This window comes from Gadus macrocephalus, chromosome 21 (genome assembly GCF_031168955.1).
Source record: "Gadus macrocephalus chromosome 21, ASM3116895v1".
Taxonomy (NCBI): domain Eukaryota; kingdom Metazoa; phylum Chordata; class Actinopteri; order Gadiformes; family Gadidae; genus Gadus; species Gadus macrocephalus.
The window spans coordinates 15299361-15316756 of NC_082402.1; the positions used below are offsets into that span (position 1 = coordinate 15299361).

The 17396-nt window shown below is 41.6% G+C and overlaps 1 protein-coding gene and 1 long non-coding RNA gene across 2 annotated transcripts; one reads left to right on the forward strand and one right to left on the reverse strand.

Annotated features, from left to right (window-relative positions):
* Positions 1-749: 749 nt before the first annotated feature.
* Positions 750-17089, forward strand: apobb.1 (apolipoprotein Bb, tandem duplicate 1). Its single transcript, XM_060041442.1, has 29 exons — positions 750-901; positions 1224-1256; positions 1387-1499; positions 1593-1738; positions 1853-2000; positions 2101-2253; positions 2358-2482; positions 3790-3875; positions 4133-4580; positions 4696-4810; positions 4892-5038; positions 5123-5334; positions 5524-5719; positions 5798-5977; positions 6056-6259; positions 6355-6522; positions 6639-6844; positions 7030-7212; positions 7324-7454; positions 7558-7768; positions 7855-8027; positions 8139-8302; positions 8387-8496; positions 8586-8959; positions 9066-15059; positions 15164-15275; positions 15361-15384; positions 15492-15675; positions 15977-17089. Exons 1-29 carry the CDS (start codon positions 847-849, stop codon positions 16970-16972), a joined length of 11391 nt encoding a protein of 3796 aa, XP_059897425.1. The 5' UTR covers positions 750-846; the 3' UTR covers positions 16973-17089.
* Positions 2357-3874, reverse strand: LOC132449681 (uncharacterized). Its single transcript, XR_009523630.1, has 2 exons — positions 3730-3874; positions 2357-2526 (listed from the first exon to the last, which is right to left on the reverse strand). It is a non-coding gene; the product is annotated as an uncharacterized LOC132449681 (long non-coding RNA).
* Positions 17090-17396: the final 307 nt, after the last annotated feature.

The following is a 17396-nucleotide window of genomic DNA, read 5'->3' on the forward strand; positions in this document are numbered from 1 at the left end:
AGATTCTTGCAGAAACCAAGAGAAATGCACAATTTGCAGTATAAATAAATCATATATTAAACTACAATGAAAACACTTCTGATAAATCATATCACAATTGTCCTTCAATAACATTGTTTGCTTGCTGATTTTAACAATAAGAGAGGGTCATTTCCAATACACTACTTGAATCTCTTCAGAGCATCAAAGGTCAGATACCGCTATCATTTTCACATATGGAGGGACTTTGCTTTGGGACATTTGTTGATCAATCACGGTTCGTCTGTTGCTTAACAATGGTTTAATTGTATCATTGATCAATGTTACGCCCCTTCTTTGCATATGAAACAATGCTGGTTAGTCTAGATGTTTAAAAAAATTAAGACCCTAGCTCTGATAATAATTATAGTAAACCTAATTAACCCACTTAAAAATTTGTTGCACATCATCTAAATCTAAAGTTAAGTACTGCACTGTAAACTTTTGTGCAGTTGCAATGGACTGCCTTAAGTCTATCATATTTAAATGAGAGAAGAAAGAAAACTGAAATTCCCTTCTCCTAAACCAACAATTATTAGACATCTTCATTTTTCTTTAATCACCAATCAATCAGAAAGCATTGTTCTGTTTGTAACGGTGGCCTTTGCTTAGCCAGCTTTTGGCTCTAAGACAATATTCAATGTGAACTTTCTGCCTTTGTCCTTCCACACTGGAGGGTGCAGTAGACTTTGAGCCTTACAAAGTACTGTACGTACCTTTTGGCAGCCACCGTGAATGAGTACAACTGAGGGTATAAAAGGCCTACCCTGATGTTGCGGTATCAGCCTTGTCAAGCTTCCAAGAGCAGAGAGACTCAGAGAACCCAACATGGGGGAATCAAAGCTCTGCATTCTGCTTCTCCTGAGCGCAGTGGCCCTGGCCTGTAAGTACCACTTGGGATATTTCTGGGGTCGCAGTTACTCAATATTTTATATTTATGTATGATGATGCTGAACGATTTGATGATGCCATAGACTTTGCAACAAAAACCTTTTTCTATTTTGTCACAAATTGTATTTATTTATTTAATTGTTACTGTGTTATATTGTGTCTTAAATAATTCAATAATTTATATCTAACTTGTTTTTCAACAATTATTATAGTTGATGATTTCTATTATATTCTATTGATAAACCCTTTAGCTTATTAGAGTGGTCATTTTGCATTCGAAACATTCTAAAATACATTACTCTTCTACCCTACAGCTGCACAAGTTGATGACCTCCCAACATGTTTGTGTAGGTTTCACATAATATTTGATAGTTGATGGGGAAAATCGTTTTTGTATGTTTTGCATACATCCAATTGACCGTCCCGTTGACAGTATGAAACCTTTTGATCACCTTCTATGTCTCTTTCCTCATATAGTGGATCAGAGATACAAGGCTCTACACAAGTATGAATATCTGTATGAAACCGAGTCTCTTAATGCAATCAATGGAGCCTCCAATCTCCAAAATGGACCCAAGGCCTCCTGCAAGGTTAGGTCACACACCGCCATCCTTTTTTCCATCTTCCACAACATAAGTGACAATATAGGTGAGAAAAGTTAACCTATTTTATTCTTCAACCAGGTTGAGGTTGAAGTGCCACAATCTTGTTACTTCATCATTCGTACCACTGGTTGTAGTCTGAGTGAGGTGGTGGGCACGGGGGCTGACGGTAGCCCAGTGTTCGCACCGGCTTCCTCATCCGACGCCTTCGCTGCTGAGATGGAGAAGTAAGTGAAAAAATCGTTTCACATCTTCAGACATCATCAGATATGGTAAACTGGGAATACCCTCCCTTCATGTAAGTAACAAACTGGATCTAATGTATCTGTTACGTTCTCTAGGTATCCCCTGAAAGTAGTGGCCACGGGAGTTTATGATGTGAAGCTCTACTCTGAAGAGGAGGAGACGACTTCCATCTTGAACTTCAAGAGAGGAATAATCTCCGCTCTGCTGGTGCCTCTGGTGGAGGATGATAAGAACAAGGACATGGTATGTTTGCTTCACAAGAAAGAGTTATGCAGAGCGTAATCAGCGAACATACAGTGATCCAATATATACAGAAAATACTGATGTATTATGTCTCATACAGCCCACCATCTATGGCCAATGCAAGACCAAGTCCACCATCAATGAAAGACATACAATCGCAACAGACATCACCGTGAGCAGGGATCTTTCTAGCTGTGACAAATTTGTCCCAATGAGAGACCAAACAAGCTCCTTGGCCCTTATCTCTGGGATGGTACGTTACCCTACCCACTGCATGCTTGGTTGAATGACATTTGTTCACAGTTAAAATCCCTTAAGTTCAATGATCCGGTTGGCTAAATGTTTGTCTACTTGCAGCACTACCCTCTTGCCCAGCTGATCAGGAGCTCACAGACCTGCCAGTACAAGTTTGATAATGACAACAAGCACATGACCTCTGGTTCATGCACTGAAAAGCACATCCTGGTGCCCTACTCTCACAAGTATGTCCCAACTTTACATTGCTCAATCACCCTCAGGGCCCTATCTTGCATCCGGCGCAAGTGACTTAGTCACTGGCGCATGTGTCGTTGCTAGTTTACAACTGGCGCAGAGCGTTCTTTTCCCACCAGCGCCACTCGCCGGTAAATTAGGGATTGATCATGCGCCCCAAGGGGCGGTTCGGCGGAAGGAGGAGGCGTGTTCTGGCGCAAACGCTATTTTGCCGTTGCTGAATACCATTGCGCTACTGACCAGGAAATACCTGGTTTAAAGTCAGTGGCGCGTTGTTCAGATGCTATTTTAAGGGCGGATGCATACATGCGCATGCGATGCATACGGATTGCTTGTGCACCTCGCGCATACACTTTGCTTCTCTCATCTACCTAGCCGCACATTCTTGGTAAATTATTTGGGAAAGAACAGCTGATGCAGCGGTAATAAGTTGTACTTTTAAATCAATGCATCTGCAAACACCGTACAGCAAACACATATTTTCTTGACACAGACATCGTATAGGCCTACATGCCCATAACTTTTAGGATTGATGAGTATTTGATCGTGAAAAACATTGTTTTACCGCGAGTGAGTGTTAAAAAGAATGAATGAATGCGGGCGCGCGTGTGTGCTCTGTTTAAACACACGCAAACTAAACACGTAACGCATAATACAATCAATGGCAATGTCTATTACCGCGGAGACACATGCATATTAGGATAGCATACAATACTGATAAGAAACAATGTTTATAATGTATTGCGTATTTCATTAAATAGATCAGTTACCGCATATCATATGTTATATTATTTACGTTTTCTTTGGCGAAATTTATTTGAGGACTCAGTATTTCTGAAGTTGTGGAAGAAAACCCCTTATTCCATGTGTGAATTAGGCCATATTATTTGGCAATAAACTGAGCCATTTGCAGTTTGAAATGCATGTGCATCTGTCTCATCGGAGACTGCAGACGCGCTGTCAAAATATCAACTCGTCCGATTCAAATGCGCTCATGGCTCTTAAAGGGGATGGGAGCTGGCACTCTCATTGGTTTGTTGGACGTTACGCCCAAACCACACCTACGGGTAATTAGGCTGCTTCAGACCAACCCTTTTGACACTTGCGCCGCGACGCAAGTGTCATTTATCCGCCTGTAAAATAGCGATAGCGCCGTAGAACCGCCCACAAAGCTACTTGCGCTTTGCGCTTTCCACTTGCGTTTCAGACCGTTAAAATAGGGCCCTCAATGTTCGACATGCCCATACATTTGAAGGACCCATTTTGTATTGGCTAAATTATTGGTTGTTTGTTGTAGGGGAGAATATGGAGTTACCAGCATTGGAAAACAAGTCCTGACCCTGCAGGACGTTTCGGCTCACAACGACAGAATCTTTGACTTCAGTAAGTCTAGCGCTTTATAAATAACTTTTGTCACAATATCTATCTATCTATCTATCTATCTATCTATCTATCTATCTATCTATCTATCTATCTATCTATCTATCTATCTATCTATCTATCTATCTATCTATCTATCTATCTATCTATATATATATTGTGCGGCATTGTTCAGAACAGCAATGCACACGGTTTAATAGGCAATAGGAAATGATTGTGTTGTGTAATGTCAGAATAATTCATAATTGATATATTTGCAGATGAGGCCAACGAGAAGTCCCTGCACATGGAGGCTGTTTATGACAAGAGTGTTCACCAGGACAAGGAGGCTGGTCTGGCTCTCCTTAGAGAACTGGCCACTTTGCCAGATACTGAGGGTGCAAGAAGGCCCAACCTCTTCTTCAGGCTGGTACAGATGTACCGTGGGATGAAGGCTGAGACCCTGAAGAGCGGTATTACCGAGGCCCTTGAGGTGTCTGTGCCACTGACTTTCCAGGTTCTGGCCCAGTGCGGTACTGCTGAGTGCAGCAGCGGCATCATGCACATCTTTAGAACCTATGACACGTCTGCAACTGAGGTTGATGCTGCTGTGTTTGCCCTTGGACTGGTTTCCAATCCATCACCTCTTCTAATCAAGGATATGCTAGAGATGGCTCAATACAAGCCCAGCAAGCCCATCATGTATGCACTCAGCAACATTGTCAAGAGGTGAGCGAATTGACACAATCTCATGATCAATTGCTTTTGGTTATGATGAGATTTGTATACATATTTTTTTTTTTTTCATTTGAACATGTTATAAATTCCAATTTTGCATTGTCAGGTTCTACAAGGCTGAAGGAAAGGTTATCCCTGAGATTACATCTGTTGCTGAGTTCATGGCAGATCAGTTGGGAGACTGCACTGGTGACAAGGATAAAATGTTTTTGATCTTGAGGGTGAGTACATCAATCTCATTACATCGTTTGGCAAGGAGAAATTTCATAAGATGGCAATACAAACCTGTTTCTTCTTTTTAGGTTGTTGGAAACATGGGTGCAGCCATGGGAGCTTCCAGTCCTGCACTGAAAACTGCTGTTATTCAGTGTGTGAACCTGCCCACCGCAGACACATCTGTCCAGCAGGCCGCCATTCAGGTCTTCAGACTGACTACTGTCCCTGAAGAGGTTGGTACTTTTATTACAGGTCATGATCGAAACATTTTCCCTGTTTAGTTATTTTATAACTCAAGTTCTGTTGATTTGTCACAGGGTAGGGAAGTTCTCATGCAGGTGGTCCTGAATAGTGCTAGCCCATTGCAGAAGCGCATTGCTGCCTACCTGGTTATGATGAAGGACCCCCAGCCCAGTGAACTGGCTCAGTTGGTCGCCTCTTTGCCTAATGATCAAGACCAACAGGCCAGGAGCTTTGTCATCTCTCACATTACGAACATCCTGTCATCAACTCTTCCCGAGAATAAAGAGTAAGTGGAGCGTTTTTAGCTAATTTGCTACTGAGCTACTTCCACTCAACTCAACCTCAACGTATTTGTTTTTAAGTCAACTAGTCTGAGCAGCAGGGCCTTTCAACAATAACACCATTTTGGAGCGCTCTTAATTTGCTTAATTTGCAATAGCTGAAGTACCCAACCAGTCTGCATTTTTTCCAACAGACTGAGGGAGAAGATTCTGAATGCTCTGCAGGGCAATGAGATCGGAATGATCATGGATCCCACCAAGTTCTCCGGCAATTACAGAATGGGCTCTATTCAGGGAAACATGATCTTTGAGGCAACCAGCTACCTGCCAAAGGAAGTCATGCTTGAAATGACCCTGAAAGCCTTTGGTTATGACGTCGATCTGATGGAGGTACAATAAATAATAATCACTTTGACAATACTTTTCATGTGCTTAAATATAATATTAACTGGTGGTCTTCTAATTTAGATTGGAATGGAGGGCAAAGGGTTCGAGCCAACTGTTGAAGCCCTGTTTGGAGAGAATGGATTTTTCCCTGACACAGCCCTCAGGACAATGTACTTTGTATCTGACAACATGCCCATTGGAACCACTGAAATGCTAAGGAAGATGCTGCCTGCTCTGAGGAAGGACAGGAAGAAGAGACAGGTAGGAAAACAATGCTATTAGTTACATCTCTGTAAATGTACTTTGGAAGTATGAATAACTGAGTTTGTGCATCTTTAGGCATCCCAGGGACTGATGAGGGAAATTGGGCGCAATCTCAACAAACTGGTCAGGGAACTGAAGGCTCAAAAATCCCCTGAAGCAATGGTTTACTTGAGTCTTTTGGGAAATGAGCTTGGTTACCTTAAATCCGAGGACATGGCGGATATGGCCCTCTCTGCAGCCATGATGATTGACAACATGCTCAAGATGTTCCCAAGTGATGTTAGTACATGTTGAAATATAACCCATCAACCCTATACAAAGCACCATTGGGAAAAGGAAGTTGAATGAAGCTTATTAATTTCTCTCTTCCACAGATGATGATGTCCCTTATGACCACAACTGAAAACGAAATCTTTGCCCACTACCTCTTCATGGATAATGAGTTCTTCTTGCCCACTGCCAATGGAATCCCTCTGAGAGTTGCCCTCTCTGGCACATTTACCCCAGGAATAAAGGGTGGACTTAAATTTGCCAGTGACATGGTAATTGTTTTCCATGTTCTTTCCAGTGTATGGAAGGCACATTCGGTTATATTAGTGTAACCCTAATATATGTTATGTTTCTTAAGATAAAAGCTATTCTCTTGTTTTATCCATAGAGCGCCGTCAGCTTCATGCCCTCTGCTGGCCTTGAGTTTGAGTCTCTGATCGGTTACCACTTCCCTGAGTATGTCAACTCTGGACTCGAGATGCATACCACACTTTACCACGAGAGTGGGCTACAGGCCAAGATCTCCATGGGAGCTGACAGTATTAAGATGAGCATGCCTGCTCCCCAGGGCCCCACCACCGTCCTCAGCATTACGTAAGCATTAGATAACTATTCCAATGACCAAACTAGTAAAGGGTGGTGATTGGTGTCAGGCTAACAATCTCGATGTTGTCTAGAGATTAGTATGTGATGCAATTTCAGCAGCGGCACTGGAGCCTTTGATAATGGTACCAATTTCAACCAATATGAAGCCTAACCCTTTTATCCAATCATTACAGCAACAAACTGGTGGCAGTGACCGGTGCAGAGTTCAAGACTCTCCCACCGACCGTGACAGACAAAGTTGATACTAATGACTGCAATGTCTTCTTCGCTGGTATGAAGTACTGCATCGCCATGCAGTATACCGATGCTTTCTCTCAGAAGACATCCCCATATTTCCCCATCACTGGAGACAGCAAGTAAATGAGCCGTTATAAACCACAACAAGAATAGACAATTAAATACACAATTCAGTTTCAGTTAGTTATAGTAATGTTGTGGTTCATGAATTAATTATACTGTTCTTCAAGGTTTGCTGTTGAAATCCACCCTACTGGTGATGTGAATGAGTACACAGCCACCATTGCCTATGAACTCTTAAAGGAGGGCGAAGAGGGCCGCCAGAAGGTCGATGCTGTGACGGTGACCCTGAGAGCCGAAGGTATTTTAGAAAGGAAAAATAAATATTAAGTTTTAATTAACATGGAATCATTAGACATTTTTTCGGGTTTGAGTTTTTGAATTTGACTGTATTGTAAAAACAGGTGACGAGCCAGTGGAGGCCAGAGCTACTGTTAAGTACAACAGGAGGAAGAATGTCCTGACCACCGACATCCAGGTTCCTGACTATGATGTGGAGGCTGGATTCAGGCTGGGGGTCGCTGACGGTAGCGCTAAGAGCAAAGGAACTTACGCCATCACCCTTGACCTCATCAACAAGAACGTCCCACAACTCTCTCTGCTTGCCAGTGCCAAGTAAGAAAAAAATCTTATCCCCAGGACATGAAATTAACTATGCAATGTACCATGACTAAATTGTGTTTATTTTATTTTATTTTAAGTCAAAAGGCCATGAAGGAAGGTGTGCTGAAAGTCCAGCTTATTATCCCCTCAATCAAGGCTGATGCCACCCTCACAGCCATTATGAAACGCGGCGAAGAGATGGAATGTGAGCTTAAGAGTGACATTAAGTTCCTCGAGAGCACCTCAGAACAAAAACTTTCTCTTAAATATGGTAAGGTTTTTTGTACATTTAAGTAACCTTTGACAAAAGAAGTGACTTGGTGCAGCAGAGCTTTCCCACCGATTTCCCTTTTTGCTAATTTAGTTTGCACATTTTTTTCAGATGGAAGCAGAATTGAAGCTGGTGTCGAGTCGGACATGAATTCTGAGATAATTAAAATTCTTCCCAATGCTGACAAGATTAAAGAGTATGTCAATGCCATTCTCGATTCAAGTGTGATGGAGTCGGACATGAAGATCCGTCAAATACTCACCAAGTCTGTGGAGGTAACTAAAGTTACATAACAAATGGGCAGGTGATAATTTCATTTTAAGGATAAGCAAAAATCAACATTATTTATATTCCTCTAGGCAACCAACAACTACATGGAGAAGTATGCTTCAGATATCCCTTACATCATGAACATAAGAATCCCTGACATGCCTGAGATGTCTCTGCCAGAGAAACTCTTCCTGAACACGTAAGTTAAACAAAGCAAAATTCAACAACTCAAATAAATATATAATGAAAATATGTATAATTAATTGCCATTTGTTGTAATTTCAACAGTAAAGCCAAAGCAGTCTACAACTTCAACAACGAGTACTTCACGATTGCTATTCCAGTCCCTCTTGGAGGAAAGTCAACAGAAGAACTCAACTTCCCTGCCGCCCTGACCACACCAAGCCTCTCCATGCCCCAGCTTGGCCTACAAGTTCCCTCAATGCAAATTCCAATTCCAGAGCTCTTTGTTCCTGAGACAATTACTATTTCAGTGCCTCTCTTTGGTAAAGCCGAGGTCTCAGCTATGCTGAGGAGCAACATCTACGATTTGGAAGCCTCAATCGCTGCCGGAAAAGATGTTGTGCAGACACCGAGCCATTCAGCCATGTATGACGTAAAGGGAACATCTCCATTCGATATCCTCTCATTCCGGATTGAAGGTAATTTGTCCACAATTGTTATTGAAATGCTACACATCCATTTGTAATTGTACTTCATCTAAATATCGTTTCCATTCATGATCGATTTGATTGTTTATATGTATAGGTTCTGGAATGTTTACCAACCAAGATTCCATCAAGGCCGAGATGAAAAGTACTCTGGCCCACAAGTTCCTTGAAGCCAGTTTTAACATCTTAGAGGAAACCCTCACCGACAAAGCTGGTGTCAAATCAAGCAGCAAGATTGAAGCAAAAAGTACCTTAGGCCTCAATGTTTCCATTTCTTACATTGCCACAGTTGGCATGAACACTGAAGAAATGTCTGGGGATAGTAACCTGGAGGCAATGGTAAAGGTTGGACCATTATATGGCGACATGACTTCAACCCAATTTATTGCCTTCTATCCATCAAGACAAGAAGCCAAAATTGATTCTTCTTTGAAAGTTGACTCAACATTTGTTCAGGCCCAAAACATCTTCTCTGCAGCCTTAAATAATGGAGAACTTTCTGTTACGTCAAACACCAATGTCTTTGAAGACACCTTGACCCATGTGGCTGAGCTCTCTTTCAAGGAACAAAGGTTAACCCTAAAATCTGACACCAATGCCCTTGCCCTTGGCATGAAGATCCGCAACGAGGCTCAGGGCTCCGTTGGTGCCGGTGTAGTCCTCTTCAGGGTAGAAACCAATGCTGACCGATTTGAAAATCGCTTCTACTGTCTGCAAACCGGAACTCTAGATATCAATGGTTTAGTTTACAGCAGTGAGGGCAACGCAAAGCTTTTAGAAAATGAGGCCACTCATACAGCTACCCTGAAAATGAGCAAGGATGGTTTGGAGACAAGTGGAAAAAGCACACTCAAGAGCCCCCTGATGCTGGAGAACAACTTTAGGGCAGGACTTGATGCTGCCAGAGCTTCTCTTTTCATTAACAACAAAGCTATACTGAGTGACAAGAAGTTTGATAATGCAAACACTCTCACTGTAACTCCTTCTAGCTTTGACTTCAACTCAAATGTTGAGATCATTGTCTCTGAGAATGTTTTATACACTCAAGATATCACCATTGATTTAAAGCCATACATTGCCTCCTCCAGTATGAATAACAACCTGAAAGTACTTGGGGCAAATCTTGTTAGTGAGGCTCAGTTAAAGGCAGAGCTGTACAAGATGGACCTATCTGGTAGCATGAAAGCCATTTATGATGAGCAAGAGATTAAGCACACATATGAGGTCAATTATGCTGACCTGGCTGCCAATGCTAAATGCAGTACAAGTGGAAAACTGTTTGGAACTCAGATGAGCCATAATACTGAGCTTGAAGTGGTGGGGCTTGCTGCGAAGATTTCGAATGATGCTAGCTTCAACTCACAGCCAATGCGCTTTGACCACAACGTGAGAGCTAGTGTTGTACCTTTTGACTTCAACCTTGATACCGTCTTCAATGCCGATGGGGACCTTGCCCTTTATGGTATGCCAAGTGCTCAGATCTATTTCAAAAACCTCCTAAGGGCCCAGCCCCTGGTCTTTGCCAGCTCCCATGAATACAGAGCCTCAGTGAACCAAAAGATGGATAATGGATTCTCTTTGGAGACCACTATTGACTACAAGATAGATACTCTTCTGTCTCCACAAGTGCAGGAAGCTAAATATAGACTTAAGTCCAAGTTAAATGACCATGCCTACAATGAAGACTTTAACATGTTCAACAATGCAGATAGAATTGGCGTAGAAGTTTCAAGCACTGTCTTCTCAAATGCTTTTAACATGGACAACACGGAGAACCAGGAATTCACCATCTCTAGCTTCCTTAAATATGATAAGAACACCAACAGTCAACTGATTCAGATCCCTTACATAGATGTGGCTGCTTACCTCGAGAATATCAAGGTAGTTTGTGTTAACCTTCTGGAGGCATTCCGCAGCTACGCCAACAATGAGGAAATTGCTGCTAGGCTTGGGGCTCTTCCTCAGAGTGTCAGTGACTTTGTTAAAACACTGAGTATTGAAGACAAAACAATTTACCTCAAGCAATACCTTACAGATTTTACCAAAGATTATTCCATCTCAATGGAGGACCTTGAAGCATATCTAACACAAGTAACAGAGTTTGTCACGAAAAGGCTGTCAGATCTAGGTTCTTCCCTCCAAACATTTTTTGTTATGGTGAAAGAATTGATTGTCAGTGGCACCCTTTCTGAAACCCTCATTCAGAACATTGAACAAAAGCTAGTAGAATTGAATGACATTTTTGATATCAAAATACTGGTTGTGGCAGTAATGGATAACATTATCGAATTCATTGCACAGATTGATCTTGAAAAGCTGCAGGGCAGCAGCATGGCCTACTTGCAAGACATTGATGCCAAGTTTGAAATCAAGTCTACTCTTGAAATGGTTGTTAGGGATTTGAAGCAGTATTTTGAAACCTTTGACTTGTCCCAGTGTGTTGCTAACATCAAGAGTTACATTTCTTCCATTGATTTTGAAGCTCAGATTATGGATCTGATTGCTAGATTCCCAACTGAGATTTTCTCTGAAATAACAAGAGACGTTAGAGATATTGTCCAGGAATTACAAATCCTTGAAAAAGTAAATGCATTCCATGCTAAAATAAGAGATATTATGGTCAAGATGGAGATTGACCAAAAGATGATGGCTATCATGGAACAAATTTTGGTGCTTATCCAGAAATTACAAATTGACGAAACAGTCCAAGCTGTAATGAAAAAGCTGGAGAGAATTCCTCAAAATATCTTGTTTCTAGTAGAACTTGGCACCTCATACGTAAAAGACAATCACATCATGGAAATAATTGGGAACAATTTTAGAGCACTCAATGCTATTATTCGTGACTTTGTCCAAATGCTGAATACCATTGAGTATAGCGAATATGTCGCAGGTGCAAATAGAATGAAATCATTTTTCACATCCCAGGTGAATAGAATGATCAGGGAACTAGAGCTTTCTCAGAAACTTGATGCTACAGTAGAATTCATTAACTTTGTCATATCTTCCATTCAAGGCTCCTTGGAACAACTAAGAGAAATCAAATTTTCCGAAATGGCCAAAACAGTTCTTATTCAGCTGAAGGAAATACCAGAATTCCTCAAACAGGGAATCGACGGAATTAATGTTGAAGCTGTGCTAACTCCCTACCTGCGATTTGTTAGCAAATACTATAGTAAGGTTGTCACCATCTTCACTGACATTTGGACTAATATGTTTGAGGTCATTCAGAATGTTTTTGCTGAGCAAATGATTATCAGTGAGGTTAAACAAATGATTGAAGGAGTCGTCACTGGACTGAAGACAGCTGAGTTGGAAGTACCATCCTTTACCTTCCCAGGTACTGATCTTGTTGTTCCCTCAATGAAGATTAGCATGGATAACCTTTATGAGATCAAAACGTCAACACAGCTTGAGATCCCTCAGTTCACTATCATGGGACTGTACACTATTCCAGCCAGCACTATCTCCTTTGAGGAAATCAAGCAGAGGATCATTGAACTAATTAATTACACTGTCAACTTTGAGTTCAATATGCTCAGTTTGGACGATGTTTTTGGAGATATTTCCATGAACTACTTCCCTGTCATGCCTCAGTTCACCATTCCCCAAATCAGCCTTGCTGAGCTTTCCTTCCCTGAAATCCCAGTGATGGATGTAGACAAGCTTGTTAAGACTCTCCAGATCCCTGACCTCGAGCTGCCCGCCATCCCTAGTGAGCTCATGTTGCCATGCTTTGGCAAAGTCTATGGGGAGATGAAAATCCACACTCCTATCTACACAATTAAGACCACTGCTGAGCTGGCAAACACTACAGATAACGCCTTGAACCCTCGGTTCAGTGGCATTTTTAACTCTGAGGGGAAATCTCCCAAATCGGACAATCTCAACTTCATCGTTGAATTATCAGCTAATATTGCAATCCCCAAGAGAAGCCGTGTTGTTGTGGCAGAGGCTTTCAAGTTAACCCATCTTGCTTTTGAGGTTGAACATCAGGGATCTGCAAACTTCTATGGCCGATCAGCTCAGGCCCAGTCTCAGGCCCAGACTACAGTGAAGGTTATGACTACACCATACACAGCCAATCTTATCAACAAAGCTTCTCTTTCACTGGCTCGTGGCATTACTGTCTCAATTGAGACAAAGTATGACCACATGGTGAACCTCCCAAGCATTGATTTCACAAGTGACATTGTTGTAAACCAGCAGGGAACTATTGAACAGGAAGATTTCACAATCAAAGTAAAGAATATTGGTTCAGTCCAGGACAGAGGCGACAACATCTACAAGACCAACATGTTGATGAATATCGATCCTAGGCTTGTTAAGATGTCGTTCTCCGCTGACACCATCACTGCAATGTTGAAAAGTAAACAGCAAATGACTGCTGAGTCTGCTCTCTTTCAACACATCAAATTTAATATCCGTAATGAGGCAGAGGGCCCAGCAGTAAAGAATAGTCTTTTTGTGGCATCCGGACAGTGCACCCTTAATGACCTGAAAATTGAGTTTAAGGCTAACCATGATGCAGAGCTATACGGTTTAGTCGATGGAGTCTTTTCCAACGCAATCAATTTCATGATCCGTCCCACCGAGTTTGTTTTCGACTTCCAAAACAAGGGCAATGCTAAAGTAAACTTCTTTGAGGCTTTAATTGCCAAGATTGAACTTCAGAATGATTACTCTGCGATGTTCAATGCTGGCAGCCAACAAATGAACACGATGGCTCTGGCCCGCATCAACCAGTACAAAGTCTTGTACAACTTCACGGTTAACAATAATGATAAGGAGGCTGCTATGTCTGCTGCTATAGATAGTGTCATTGACCTAGGCTTCATGGATACCCCCATCTCAATCCCTGAGTTTCCTCTACTCTTTGCTGCCTTCGACACGCCAGCCATTACAAATCTGAATTTGTATGAACAAAGTGGATTGAAAGACATCCTGACTACCACTGAGCAGAATATCAATGTTGATGCTAAGATTGTTTACGAAAAGAGCCAGGAAATGCCAATTTACTCTTTTACCGAACTGATCAGAATACCATCTGCAGGCAACCTCGTTTCAGAGCTTTCTGTGAAGTCTGCCATCATTAATTTGAATATTATTAGTGGCCTGTCCACTAGTGATGACTTGGTGATTCGCATTGGAGCAACAAGCAACTCTGTTTTTGAGTCTTTGAAGGCCAAGCTCGATGGCACATCAAGCCTGACCATCGTCAGAGGAATCAAGTTAGCCAACTCCCTGTCACTTGAGAATCAACACATTATTGTCAACCATGAGAGCTCCATTGGCATGAAAATTGAGACCTTTGAAACTAAAATGTCTGTTACCACAAATGGAAGAATTAATACCCCAATTCTTAACCTAATAGTGACCCAAAGCCTAGTTGCAGACAGCAAGGTTAGTGCCCACTCTACTTTCCAGATGAAGGGTGATTTTAATGTGCCCAAAATTGAGGCTTCTGGAAATGTAGAGGCAGACCACAGCCTGAAATTTGAAGGATCCTTTAAGCAGATCTCCATAGAATCAACCACCAAAGCTAACATTGATGGCAGAGCACTTGAGCAATATGTCATTTTGGGAATACTGGACAATGATGCCAATCTGTACTTGAATGAAGAAGGTCTGCGCTCCACATCCAAATTGATTGCTGACTACAAACTTAATAGTGACTCCACCAAAGTCATTGGCATGGATGTGAATGAAAATGCATCAATTGAAGCCTCCTTGAGCCGTGTACTTGCAGTGCTGAAGTGCACTAGCAACAACGAGGTTAATATGCCTGCCTTCAACACCAAGGGAAAATATGTTGCCCAAGCAACCATGGATCTTACACAAATTTCATCCCTGGCTGATATGGAAATCAACCTATCTCAACAAAGCTCCCTGGGTGATCTCACCTTGTTCGAGAAGATTGCAATGGACATAACTGGCACCAAGCAGAAAATGTATCATTCAGCCAAGCTTGTGACACCAGTGATCACCACAATGCTGGAATCAGAGGTCCAGGGTGAGGCTCCTGTCTTCAAAGTAACATTGAAGTCTTCTGCTACCTCTCCCATTGTCTTCCTGGAATATGACATGGATGGTGAGTTACTCAACTTTCACAAACCCTTTGCTTTATAAAGTTATCTAATGCATACAACATGTTATTTATACATCTTAAGTAATAATTTCCCTATTCCCCTATAGCTTCATCTACTACCAACTTTGAAAATGAAGCTCTGATGATGACTAATAAAGCGGTCCTGACCCACACCGACGTCACCATGGATGTCAACCATGTCATTACCCAAGCACTCAGGTATGTGTCATTTTCACAGTTGTATGTAGAAATTCATATTTCATTTAACTCAACGATTAATGTACCACTTTGTTATTTATTTCAGGAGAAAACGCCAAGTAGATGGGAGGTCAGTGTTCAAGTTAAGGTCTCTTTTCAAGGAGACAGCTTATTTCAATTTGTGACAATTATAACAGATGTACTTTACATAATTTTTGTTTTCTTTGTGTTTATTAGTATTTCTCGCCAAACCCTGAATGTGGACATCACCAGCTCTACTTTCACCGATGCAAATTTCCGCTATGCTGCGGGTAGAGATGCAATCAGTGCCTCTGTGTCAACTCCTTCCACTGGATTCTTAGGTCTTCAGGTCAACACCAGGCTCCCCTCTCTGAGTGCTAGACTGTACAGTCGCTACGCTGTAAGTATTGAAGCAATATTATATTTGTTAGTATTTATACAATCACATATTGTTTTCGGTGGTATGTTAATCCATCGTGCTACTGCCTAAATTTAAAGATAAATTTGAAAATTGAGGACCAGGAGAAAGGGACAAAAAGTTAATGGGAGTTAATGTACACAACTGACCAATGAACTATTGGAATGTATTATAAATATACAAAAAAATTATAGATACATACATCCATTTGAAATTGCTGTGAATGGGCTCGTCTTCATAAAGCATGACTATATTTTTCCTTTTTGTTTCCCCCTTTCAACAGTCTGCCCCTGAAATTGATGTTGATGTATTGGTCATCAGAACCTCTCCCAAGGGCGATGATAAGATGACGCTGCAGGTTGCATACAATATGGACGCGCCCGCAGTCATGCTCTCTGCACTCAGGGATAGGCTTGCCTCAATCACTTCTGCATTCACTATGTTTGCTGAAAAGTATCAGATCACAATGTATGCCCAGAAGCTTATGACCGCAGTAACCACATTTGTTGGAGAGACCTACGACTTTGCCACAAACTACGACATGGACGTAAGCCAGTTGTCCACCTTCTTTAGAAATGTCATCTCCCTGTACCGGAAGACTGTCCAGGCATCCCTGGATGCTGCAGTCAAGGTGCTGACAGAGACCAGGTTCAAACTGTCTGACTCTGAGGAAATGACAACACTGCCTGAGGTCCTTAAGAGGCTGACCAGCAGCATTGGTGCCATGCTAGAGAGAGCCATGCAGATTATTAATAGGGAAACGGAGGTCTATCTCAACTCTCTAGCTGAGACCATGAGCGCTGTCGAATTCCGATTCGGTAATGGTGATCCCATGACCGGAGCCCAAGTCATTAATATCGTACAGACCAATTTCAAGAGCGCATCAGATATGGTTGTTGACTTTGTCAAAAATATGGAGAGCCTCGATAAGGTGCTCGAGATGATCAGGGACACGACACAGGTGGTCATCACCAAATCTCAGGAGTTTGTTGATTCCATCAAGTCTGATTATTTGGATGCTGTGCTTAATATCACGAATAACCTCTATCGTTATCTTGTTACTGTCATGAAGGACTTATCTGACCGCCTGGCCCTTATAAACATGGATAGTTTCAACAGTACCCTTGAGTATGTGATAGAAATGATGATCAATGTGGCGACTCAGTTCCAAAGAAGCATTTCCGACATTTTGCAACAGGCTTCCGAGGAGACCAAAGCATACATGAAAGTCAGTGATAGAAGGTTGGCCCTCGACCTTCCTTTCTCCTTCACACAGTAAAGAACTCTCACTGATACGTTTTTATAAAACACAACCATCCATTTTTATTCACAACTGCATAACTTCATAACTCTTTTTAAGCTTGAAAGTGAATTTCAATAAAGACCATCTACCTTATACATTGTTTGAAAGTCTTGTTCTTTTTCAAGGGGTAATTTAATTATTTAAAAAGCATTCACACACTCGCTTATAATAAACTTGTATCATATTTTGAATGATTTCAGAAGGCCACTGACTGGATATAACCATACAATATGTTGGATAGTAATTTGCAAGAATTAAACACACCTTATTAATGCCTAACATTAAAGTGTGATACCAAGGGAATCATCTCAAATCAAATTCAACTAGCACTTTTCGTGCAATACTGCAATACAAAGTGCTTAACAAGTGAACAAGTAAAACAACATAACAGTAAACAGGA

Coding starts and splice junctions, on each gene's coding strand:
- apobb.1 (XM_060041442.1), top strand. CDS start 847: ATGGGGGAATCAAAGCTCTGCATTCTGCTTCTCCTGAGCGCAGTGGCC. Junction 5,039..5,122: donor TGACTACTGTCCCTGAAGAG/GTTGGTACTTTT, acceptor GATTTGTCACAG/GGTAGGGAAGTTCTCATGCA. Junction 8,497..8,585: donor GAGAAACTCTTCCTGAACAC/GTAAGTTAAACA, acceptor TAATTTCAACAG/TAAAGCCAAAGCAGTCTACA.